At 42.9% G+C, this 12,465-nt stretch overlaps 1 protein-coding gene across 1 annotated transcript in view; it reads left to right on the forward strand.

The window, feature by feature from the left end:
* Positions 1 to 12,465, forward strand: part of LOC138515934 (NACHT, LRR and PYD domains-containing protein 3-like) — a 661,296-nt gene that overhangs the window by 238,539 nt on the left and 410,292 nt on the right. The window contains exon 2 of the mRNA XM_069630701.1: positions 10,278 to 10,564. Within this exon, the coding sequence (XP_069486802.1) occupies positions 10,278 to 10,564 (287 nt within the window). The remainder of the gene's footprint in view (positions 1 to 10,277; positions 10,565 to 12,465) is intronic.

The following is a 12,465-nucleotide window of genomic DNA, read 5'->3' on the forward strand; positions in this document are numbered from 1 at the left end:
TTTTGTTTTTGAGGGAAGCCGAAAGAGTGGCCTCAGAGCAAGCTCCGGTACCCCACGACTCAGTAGAACTGTGTCTACAAACAGCCCCCACAGGAGTGGCCTCAGAGCGTACTCCGGTGGACAGAGGCCCCTTACGGAGATCCTCAGAGAAAACTCCGGTAGAATTATTAGGCCCGACAGGCACCTCAGGGCGAACCCCGGTAACAGAGCGATCAACGCCCCTCCCGGCTCGAGAGGTACCCGGAAAGGTATCCCCCGGCCGGGGTGCTCTGAAAAGTAAAGAACTTACCGGGTGTTTTATCTTCTCGTCGATGAACGCCTGAAAATGCGAAGGAGGAGTCCGTCCGAACACCTCCGTCCACCGCTCCAACCGACGTTGAAGTGCCCGGACCGAAAGGGAGTCACAGTAAAAACAGGAGTCCCAACGGTGTTCCGGACCCAAACACTCTAAACAAAGAGGATGGGGATCCGCCCTCGTGAAGCGACGGTGACATGATGAACAGTCTGGAAAATCTAGTTTAAAAGACATAGACAGACTAGTAAACGAACGCTAGTGAGAGCCATAGAGGGAAAAAAGGGAAGAAAGTCTTCAGAGGATGCAAGTGCGTCCGGCCCCGATCGTGCAGAGAAAAGGACTGATGGGCGATGTGCGGGGCGGAGCCAAGGTGGGTGGGGTTACGGCCGCGTGCCGGGCCCCGCACAAGAAAGAGAGGAGGGACACATTTTTGAAAAGAAATTGATGCTTTTTACAAAGTGCTCCGGTCCCGTCCCACAGGACGGAGAGATGTCCCATAAGTATGGAGGAAAGGGGACAGGACATAGGAGTATTTCCTAATACCACTGCTTTTGCAATTCTCCTGCCCCGAACTACCGCCTTGTGTGTTTCCCATACTGTCTGCCATCTGGTTACGTTTCGCACATTTGTCTCTAAAAATTCAGTTACAATATTTCCATGTGTTCTCTAAAAGTGTCATCCAGTAAGGTCTCTGCTGTCATCCTGCTGTCATCCTCCATGTAGGTATAGGTGACTTGATTCCTTGCCGATTCCAATGCACTATTACTGAGGAGTGGTCTGAGATCGATGGACCTGTATACTCCGCTTCCTAAATTCTCAAAAGTGTTTGTTCCCAATAGAGACGTAATACATTCTAGTATAAACCTTGTGTGGGGCTGAGTAGCATCTACTATCATCATTTAGTGCCCTCCAAACATCTATAAGGGATAAATCATTTAGTGTAGCATTAAGGGCTATCAAGGCTATTGAGGTGGGTGATGGTATTCTTGGAACCTGATCTTTCCTTAATGAGGTGAAATGTACAATTGAAATCACCAACCTAAAACAAACATGTACCCCTTAAGTGTGTCACCCTCCCACTTAAGGAAGGTAGATGTTGCGATTGGGAAAAAAATTGTTCACAATATATATCTCCTTGGGTTCAATGTACCCATGCACTACAGCCAGCTGGTCTTCATTGTCTGTGTCAACGTGGATTAATTGGAAGGGTACTGCACCATCTATTCATACCAACCCCCACCTGGCATTTTTCGAATAGGTCGATCCAAAACCAACCAAGTTGAAGAGAAATAGGAACACCTTGGCAGCAGAAAAGGGGAGTAACAGAACATAAAGGAAAGGAGGACTATAAAGATAACCCGGTTTGAGTAACTGATCATCCTAAAACTGAGGAGATGATTACCTGAAGAATTGGGGAAAGGGGCAACTGTAGAATTAGAGAGCGAGAGAGAGAGAGAGAGAGAGAGACAGGATTGTGGAGAGAAGCAATGCTAGAATTGGGGAGAGGTACACCCCCAGATTTTTGGCAGGGATACACTCCAAATATTTGGGGAGAGATACCCCCAGGAGTTGGGTAGAGATACACCGCAGAGGTTGAGGAGTGCTACTCAAGAAGTTGGTGAGAGAGACACCCCAGAGTCTGGGGAGAGAGAGCCCCATGGGATTGAGTAAAGGTATACGCCTAAAATTGAAGAGGTGCCCCTAGGAATTAGGAGATAGACATCCTAAAGATTGGGGAGTAGAGTGGCACCCCTAGGTGTGAGAAGAGAGACCCTTCAAGAATTGGGTAGGAAATACCCTTAGGATTGAGGAGGAAGGCACACATACGTTTGAGGAGCGTGGCATCCCTAGGATTGGCGAGAGGGAGACTTCCCTAGGATTAGGAAGAGAGACTTCTCTATAATTGGGGAGAGAGGTACACCTAGGTTTGGAGAGAGATACTTCTAGAATTGGGGAGACAAAAGGCTGTATGATTGTGGAGATAGATAGCTCTAGATTTGGGGACACAAACATCCCGTAGACTTGACAGAATGGGTAGAACAAAGAGGAGATTCACAAAGGTGGAGAAAGAGCAGGATGGTCTCGCCAACATACGATATCCCTGGCAGACTGGTGCCCCTTGGATGGGTTATGAGCAGTGTGTGAGGCCCCGGAGGAGTCAATAGTCAGAGAAGAGGAAGGTAGTCGGGAGTGGAGTCTTGGGTGCGACCAGCAAACCCCAGGATAAGAGGTAAAGGTTCAGCTCTATGAAACTCCCGTGAACCTACCATGTTTCAGAGGAAAGACAATCGCTTTACTGGCTTCCTATTGAGGCCAGGATTGAATTTTGTTTGATCTTGATTACCCATAAATGCTTAGTGGGCAGGAGTCTTGCATACCTGAGTGAACCATTGGTGAATAAACCTGTTGTAAGAACACTTAGATCCAGCAATTCCCATCAGCTGAAGGTGTCTAGGTGCACACATACACAGGTTCATAAGGGTGCTTTTTTCGCAGTGGCACCCAAAACTTGGAATGCAATTCCTCCGGATTAGAGAGAATTGAAATCCACAGAATTGTTCACGAAGAAGCTGAAGACTTTGTTATTTAGATATTATTTCTCCTTTACTCTCGCATCTGCCTCCTTCAACAGTCTGCTTTGGATCTTTGGGGGGTTTCTCCCCAAATATTTGTTTGTTTTGTTTGGCACTCTTATGCCTCTGGGCCCTCATGTGCGCAATTTAAATATATTAAGGTAAGAAGAATGACAGAGACAAGTCTGACTGTGCTGGGCAACCTGAGCCCGGCAGACATGGTCATCCTGACCAGGAGGGGAGTCAAATGTGGCCTTTGGACTGCTATCCTTTGGGCCTAGAGGGAAATGCCTAGTTAAGAGTACTATCAAGGAGTGTGAAAATCTCATGACTTCACCATAAAAACCATCTCCTGTAGATTGTTGAGCCAGAAGATCCAGACATAACATCTATTAAACTCCAGAGAGAGAAACTTAATAGCCCATTATTTAATGCACAAGCAAAGCCATCTAGACACTTGTTTGCCCGTTTATTGAGATGACATTTCATTCTCTGATTGTGTTTTGCCGAATCGGAATAAAAAGACTCAGATTAAACCATGTTTTGCGTGTTAGTGTCTGATTGATTGCCACTCAGCTTTGTGGCAACCCACAGCACACATCCTTGCTATACTGATACAGTGCATGGTAAGATAGACATCCAAGCATGTCCCATACCAACATACACCCCAGTGCCCTCCGGAGTCATGCTAAACGTTCAGGATGCCCTTCCTACCACCGTAAATCAAACCTCATGCACAAATTAACAACCATCATAGACGTCATCGATCTGCAAATACATTGCTCTGTAGACAACAGACCCTGCAGAAAAAGAGCAATGGTCAGCAGACTCTGGCATTCAGCTTGAACAATACTACGATGCAATCTTCCCACACATGCTGATGGCTTGCACATAGGGCATTCTATGTGGTATACATTCCAACTTTGCCATATCCATTCAGGACACAGCAGCACCATGGAGCATGCCCTGCAGCAGCAAACAACCTTGGACAACCTGCTAGAGCCCTTGGACGGTACAGAGTAATTGGCTTGCAGCACTTGAGACCTTAGCAATGCTCCCTTCACATGACTAAACTACTCTGCTCTGTTGTTTCTGAGCGGGAGGTACTGGCTTGCGTGGAGCCTGCCTTGTGGCTTCAGAAAGGCTGTCTGTCATTTTGGGACTGACTCATGTGCTTTCCTGCGAATCCTGTGGTAGACACTGCTAGGAGTTGGAACCATGTCTGATCCCATTGGTTGGGTAAGCGCTTGAAGCGTGATTTCTCTTTGAGGGTGATTTTATTTCCCACTAAATACATGAATTTGGGTGCAAGCAGGAAACGTGTATTTCTAGGTTGCTATTACCCTTAGATGTTGCTGCACAGGGTCTGCAACCTAAGGGGTCAGAGGCGGGTATTTGGGGCTCCTGCCATATAGTTCTTAAAGGGCAAGGAATGTCAGAAGCGCACACGTGACGGTTTCCTGACTGCTGGAGAGTGCTAGGTGGAGTTCCAAGGGATCATCCCCATACGGCTGCAGGCCCATCCTCCAATGGCTCAGCCAGTCATCAAGCCTCCTTTTTCACCCTACTCAAGGCATAAAATAAGCAGTGTCGTATAGCAATTTGCTATGCAGTTCTGTCCGTTTGCTAATCAAATTGACACTTGTGTAGCAAAGATAGCTATTTAAATTGCCCTCTTCAATGAAAGCAAAGCCCACTCTGCATTCCTCTCTTGCCCTCTGTGCTCTCTTCTCCCTTTTCTTTGTTCACTTCAAGTCCTAATGGAGAGAAAGTGCAGCAGTAATCGTCTCCTCCACTCCTGTGCTGAAAGCATGTGTGGGAGTGCCAGGCAAGAATTTTATTTTTAAATAATTGCAAACCAGAAATAATCAGGATGCTACTTTTATTAAGCTTTCTATATACTGTCTGGTAAAGACAGGTATGTGTCAACTTTATATTTTTTTGAAATACAGTCATGCAATTCCATTCCTAAAATGTTAACAATAAGTTGTTACATAATGCAGAGTATTGATACTGTAAAACACTGCATCATCTCCAAAGTTTAAGGTAGTGTATCTAAATTTCATTGTGTCAACTATCTTTCATGTTGTCGGGGCAGATGCATCATATTGATGAGTGAACACTTTGAAAATATACATGATCACATGATCAAATGCTTTTGATGGAAAACCTAGTTCTGTAACCTGCAGGCTGCATACATCTTGCAACTGGTGCTGAACCCATAATCTAACCCATGCTCCTTGACATTCTATATTATCACCCAGTTGCTTTATACCAGGTACACTGAAATTGAGATGACCACAAACTACACTATTCCATCTAGTTTGCCCAGTTCTCTGCCTGCTATGCAATCCACTATGCTTAGTCGCTTTCCTTCCTCTTACATAATGAATATACAAAGCGAACTAGATGCTTAAGCAAAGTAGTGATCAATAGTTACTTCCATCCAATCTGTACATTTACAGATCTATTGCAATACCAAACACAGTAGTTAGCCTCCAGAGTTTGCTTTGCTTTATGATTATAATTGCATTATATGATACCACCAGCAGGAGACAGCTGGCCAAACTGTTTTCAGAGTCTTTTTATCATATCTAATAATTTGTGTCCATTCATGCTGCTAATCTTTTACATTTTATAGACACTCAGCTGTGGCTCACAAAGTCTTTTTGGCCACTTGCATAGTCAGGCACATTTTATGATGGGCCAGTAGCATTTGCAAGAGATGTTTGAAACTTTTATGTAACATTTACTTTGTTTGCAGTAACTGTCAAACAAACGTTTCACTGTGTATGGCTGGCCTCTGGGTGGCAGCAGTGTGCCAAAAAAAGCAGGTTTGTAGTGACATGCACCATTGTACACAAATTGCATTTTAAATTTGTTGTCCTCAATTGCAATGGGTTGAGTGCATTGCCCTTAGATTGAATAGGGAAACTAATTTTCCAGACCTGCAGGTCTATCTGAATTTGAAAGAATTTGCAAGACCTGACTCCTCTAACTAATATTTTATTTCAGCGGTACGCAAAACTGCTGTATTGTTGCTGATTTCATGTCTTGGGTACGAATAACGTCTGGTGACATTAACAATATGGGTACTAAATTGCTAATCAAATGAGTCTGTTTGCTAATAAAAAACATGTTTTTATTAGCAAACTAATCAATTTGTGAAAACAAATGTATGCCTTGCCACTTGAAGACCCCAAAACAAGGCATGAGACTATGTCACATCAACTGTTCAACTTTTTTCATATCTCCTGCAGTACAATGCCCAACTTAACGTTTGGCCTATAACTTCAGTATGTATTACTATGTGCTTTTCCTGTAAAGGAATGGGTAAATGGTGTGTTTAGTGAGTCTCTCTCAATAGTAAAGTCTGTTATTTTTATGAAGCCGTGCTTGGACATTCATTTTAATTTATTTGATATTTACTTCACTGTTGCTGTTCTGAAGCTTCTTCTGCTTCTGATCCACATTTCTTGAAGACTACAGCCTTCCCTCCGCCCACACTACCAATACAGATTATCATTTCTGTTTCTCCTTTGACAGAAACACAGTTGAACCAAGTTGTGGCACAAGTTCAGAGATAATGCATAGAAATCTTTGCTTTCACGTTATACTTCTTCCGGCCAGTATCGGATTTCATCACACCTACCTTTAAAATTACTTCAGATGAGGACCTAGGGGTACCGGTGATTACAATTCATGTGAAAACAGAAAGGATTCAGTAATCATTTTCAAGGATAAAGGCAGGCATCGATACTTGAAGGTAGCACAGATTTGACGTATTTTAGGTTAAACTCATGAATTGCATAACGTGTGATGTAGTGAGTAAGATGTGTGCCTCGCCCAGAAAATACGGTTCTATGTGAAAGAACCTTTTTTTAAAGGTCTCAAGAGAAAAAGACCGATTTACTTTGGCCTTTTTTCTTTTGACCAGAAAACCGTCCTTGGAAAGGTCTTTTTCTCTTGATAATAGAACTATATCAATCCATGTCTGTGGCACAACAGGTTAATGATGACCTTCTGCCTCCAACCAGAAGTTGAGGTTGGTAGTAAAATAAATACATTTCAAAGGTTCAGCAAGTGGGGGCAGTCCATAATTTGCATAAGCGGATTCAATTACAGGCAGACCAGCCACTCAAACATCAATCCTAATAAAGGTTGAAATTAACTTTAAAAGTCTGAATTGGGCCAGTACAGGCAAAAGTCAGGCAGGGAGACAGGCTTTTGATTATCTTTTCTCCAGATCTGTTCCATTCTGATGTTGATGCACGGGAGTTCCTTTATGGAGCTTGCAGTAATGCGTGCTGGCTTGATTTCAGCAGGCTTGGCTTGCACTACGAAAAAGCAGAAAAAAGCAGGCCGTCAGTCAAAATCAGTTGCGCAGTGATGACGCTGCTTGAAATCTCTGCTGTGCACTTACACGCACTAGGGAGATCATTCAAGGCTTACCCCTTTAGAGGTGTTTGGAGACACTCTGCCTCATTACGAGCTTGGTGATACTTTGGTGGTAAATCTGCTTTTGCAAAATCCTCCACTTCATCTCCAAAGTTAATTTTCAGCAGAGCGGGAAAAAACAGTAGTAATTCCGTTATCCCCCAGAAAAGTGGTGGAAAAGGAGTTACCACCACTTTTTTCTGCGTAGCTAAACTTGTAATGAGGCCCACTGTTATTTGCCTCTGGTGTGCACAGTAATAAATCAGAATCCGAGTTTAGGATCCCACCTGCATAACTAACTGCCCATTAGTTGAGCTCCTTCAACCGCATTCTCCAGAGCCAAAAGAAAGAGGCCCTTAGAAGTTGTGTTGGTGGGATGCGCAAATAAAGGCAGACACAGAATTAGCACGGATTTGATCAACTTCCCTTTCAGCAAAGAAAGGGTGAAATGCAGCAGGATTTGCAGTAACTCCATGACTGTTTCTATTGCATCCCACTGACCTCTAGACTCGGCCTAGTTTGTTCAATTAATTTAAAGGAATAGCAATTTGGAGCAGCTTTGTAATTTAAAGTTTAGAAACTATGAGTGTTTAACATAATATGAGGTATTTTATTTATAGAACAATTTGGATTGAATATGTGTCTCTAATATGTCAAATATCAGAGCATAGCAGTGCTCAATATGTGTTGTTGTAGAGAGTTCTTGTCTACAGTGTGTTACACAATCAAATGTTCAGAAATTTGAGAGTTTTCACAGTGAGGAAATTGAGATTTGAAACCAGGTATGCATGTTTGAAAACAGTATAATAAAGCAATGACTGACAAAGACAAACTCCCAGCCTCATATAAATAACCGCATCCTCACATGCCCAGATACTGCACTCTTATGCCAGGCCATCCTCATTTGGCTAGGCTCTGGTTTCATATGGTAGGTGTGTCCTCAAATACCCGGGTACTGCCACTATATATGGTCGTTGCAGCCATGTTGGTCAACCTGGTGCCAGCATATGTCAATGTCCATCCTCTCATTAACAATTATTTCCTCAAAGGCCAGGCACAGCGCCGTGTACCAGGACCAGCCATCTTCTGCAGATACACTCATTGCTGGGCATAGTCTAATATACCTAGGTACTGTCATCTTATGTTTGGTGTAACCACATGCACAGTCCTTACGTGTGTTTGCCTGCCCTTAGATTGGAGTATGATAGCTGTACTTGACATATGATGGGCATATCATTTTATGCCAGTACGGCTATCACATTCAAATGTATTATTTACCCACACAATGCTATTATGCCCAGTACAACCATCCTGTACTAGCTAGAGTGGCTTATCTTCATCCTATTGTCTCGTGGGCTTGATGCCATTATATGCTTAGGTAAACATTCCTCAGCTGGGCACAGTCTTGTGTACCCATGTGCAGCCATCATATACTAGACATACTAGACATAATCACCAGACACTGTGGAACATCTGAAATGCCAGATCCAGTGTCAGGATCTCCTGGTCTTGCGTGGAGGCAGCACGTACACCTGCCTCCCCGTAGGGTCTTGGTGTCTGGAAAGTATATTGACTCAGGCCTTCGCAACCCGCCGGGGAAAAAGGTTTAGGATCCGCTGGATTGGATAGGGTAGGGGGTTTTAGGGAAACCGGATGGAGGGTTAGGAGGAGGTATTGGATGGGTAGGGGGAGTTCTTGGGTAAAATGCAGCCGTTGCCCCTTCCTGGGGTTCCTGAGTTTCGTAGGTACTCCGCCCACTCACTCCCATACACAGCACACAACACTATGTGGTCCTGTTTAATCATGCCTTCACTTTAGACACACCCACTGGTTTTTCTTGACCCCTGAGAGGTTTGCAGAAATGACTTATACTTCTATAGCGATTTCCACAGACTGTGACAAAGCTTTTCACATTACCTTATATGCAGGGAACTAACACATGCTAGTCTGAAGATACACGTACAACGTACTGGCTGTTGAGACTCACAACCAGCCCGTGGAAAACAAATACAAGATAAAAGCACTTAGCTTCGGATCGTCGTGCAGCTAGAGGGCTGATTGGGTCAAGTTCACTCGAGTCCACGTCGCTACGGTGTGCGCTGCTATAAGAAACCAAAGCAATATGCCAAAGTTCCGGCTAAGCTGTTCAAAAGACTCGTGTGAGTTTTAAGCACCCCTAAACACACCCACACACTTTCCACGGGCTATTAGAGAAAACTGTGTGTCCGAACGCTGGTTTGCGTTCCCTATTGCTCGTATGAGCTGCTCAAGCTCAAACGCTACATGCACACGTTTTTTTGTTGGAGTAACCCAAAAGTTAAGCACTTATCTGTAGCAGGGTGCGGGGCCTGCAGTAGTCACAGGTGGGGTATGGCCCAGCGGATGGCGGCCTGCAGGAGCCCTCTGCATACACGTCTGGTTCCTCTGATGTCCTCGAGCACAAGCAGTGTAGTCCGTGCGCATCGCGCGCATGCGCAGAACATTGGGCGTTGCCTTGAAGGACCCAGAGGGCTCGTGGCCACACGGGACCTCTGGGTAATGTAGTTCCTTGGCCTTCATTATTGTCTGGGTTCTCTTTAGAGCCTGCCAAGCCTTGGTTCTGCATGTAATACAAAGAAGCCTTCTGAAATACAAATGTCCTTTGCTTTTAGCTCTTTTATCCTGGCCAAATACGTTCCCTGTACCCCGAAACCACCTACACACACTTGCCACTTGTGAGTTCTTGACATCCAGGCTAACATTGTAGGTACAGTTTTGCATGTCACAGTAGCCCTGCCAAACGCCTAGATTTGAAATCATATGCCCAGGTACACCACCCTCAATCACTCATTACATGAATTGTGCACCGATTTCATTATTGCATGACCCAACTGTATAATGTACTGTTTATCTCTGTTTAGTTCTGATTCCATAATTCTCTTTCATTGATGATAATAAAACAGCAATGTTTTATTTGATGTCTTTCTTTTTAGAATATCCTCTGCCTTGTTCCTTAAAAGACACAGAGAAAGGCTTATAGATGAACTGGAAGGCTCCATGGACTGCATTCTTGGCAAGCTGTTGCAGAGAGACTTGCTCACAAGAGACGACTGTGAAGATGTTGCGTATGAACGCGGGCCTAGGAAGCAAGTCAGAAAGCTGCTCGATATCATCGACCTTCGAGGAGAGGAGCTTGCTGTGTCCTTCTGCTCGCTATGTCTGCAGATCAAAACCATACCACCAGAACAGAAGCAAATGGTGGTACAAGGACCCTCAACTGGTGAGCAGCAACAAATGTACATGTATTTCCTTAGGTTTTCTTTTTTTTATAGTGTTTATTAATTTTACAATATATACATATCTCAAATACACACGGATTGCAAATATAGTTCAGATTACAGATTATGAACCATATTGACAAGCCATAAAATCCCTATATCCACCCTATTCCTGAAAAACATTGTATAATCCTGTACAGTTAATCTACAATCTAACAACATTTTCATGCCAACAAAACAATACAGCACAGACACAATAACAGGAGAAGAAAAAACAAAAAAAAACAATTAACCATATAGATCAGTAAAAGGACTCCACAGTGAAAGATATACTCCTGTATGATCTTTATTCTCCAAAGATACTTTCTCATATTTGGACAACATCTGCATTTCCACTAACCAATCTTTTACCACAGGCTTTTCCTTACTTTTCCAGACTCTTAGAATCAGCTTAATAGCAATCACCAAAGCTTTCTCAACCCATTTATCAAACTCTCTCGTAACAAGACATCTTCCTCTACGCATTAGCAAAAACATGCTCTCAGCCGACCTAGGAATAGTTATGTTCAGAGTGATATCAATTCTATCTAAGACTTCCTTCCAAAAGTGTTGTACCTTTGGACAGTCCCAGAGTAAATGTAAAAAAAGTTCCCTTATTTACTTCACAGTTGCAACACCTATCAATATCTAATAATGTAAGCTTATGCATTTTTTCCGGGGTCCAGTATGTCCTCCCAACAATATTTTGTCTTATGAGCCTCAAACTCATGTCCATTTTTGATGTGGATCCCACTCTAAGTAGATCATCCATTCCTTCTCAGATATCTGTAGATTAATGTCATTCGACCACACCTTTCTCAATCTTAACCACGAATATGCATATTCTAGTCCCATACTCATACATTTAATTAAGTAGAAACTCCATGTTCTGACCCATCAAACAACTTACACATTTCCGGCCTCCTCTAAGCCTCTGTCAATCATATTTATTGTCTGACTTATAAGATTTCTTAAATCAGAATAGCGATTCAGCTCTCTTCTATTTAACTTATACCTGCTTTTTAACTCCTCAAAACTCAGAATCCTCTTCCCTTCCAGAACATCCCATACTTTAAGAATACCACTCTTAATCCAACTTTGCCAGTGCAGACACCTGTTTTGCAACTGCAGTGCTTGATTATGCCATAGGGAAGCTTCATGGCTAAACCCAAAATATTGATTATTTTCTTTAAACCATGACACCAGAGCATTTCTAGTCGTCACAATTGATTGCAGCTTAGTGTTTTTCTTTGAAATCTTTTCCATTGTATATAAGGCATCTTAATTGAAAGGTCTACAGATCCCCCTCTCTATTTCCAACCAAATTGGACCTTTACCATCATCCTTGTCAAAATAATGTGAGTCCTTATTTATAAGAAAACCATTATAATATTTAAAGAGATCTGAATACCGAAATCCTCCCTCCTGTACTTTACTCAACAAAATATATTTTGGAAACCGTGGTCTTTTCCCAATTCCCCACATGAAGTTCTGAAAGACCCTATCAATTTTCTTCAAATTCCTTTTCATAACTAATAAAGGAAGTGATTGAATAACATAAAACACTTTAGGCAGTAACACCATCTTAATTGCATTTATTTTAGCGCACAAATTCAGGGTCAATCTGTCCCATTTTTTAACAGCCAATAAAATGTTACTTACAACCTTATCAATATTCAATTTAACAATTTCCTTAAAATCTCTAATAATATGAACCCCCAGATATTTCACTCCCCTCGGGGACTATTTGCAATCCCACGATTACAGCACTCCCCTATCATATACAGCTGAGAGGGGAAAGATTTCAGTCTTAGTCCAATTAATCCTATGACCCGACAACTTTCCTATCTCTTCCATCATTGCT

This window comes from Ambystoma mexicanum, chromosome 6q, assembly GCF_040938575.1.
Source record: "Ambystoma mexicanum isolate Mex_15411 chromosome 6q, UKY_AmexF1_1, whole genome shotgun sequence".
In the NCBI taxonomy this organism is placed as follows: domain Eukaryota; kingdom Metazoa; phylum Chordata; class Amphibia; order Caudata; family Ambystomatidae; genus Ambystoma; species Ambystoma mexicanum.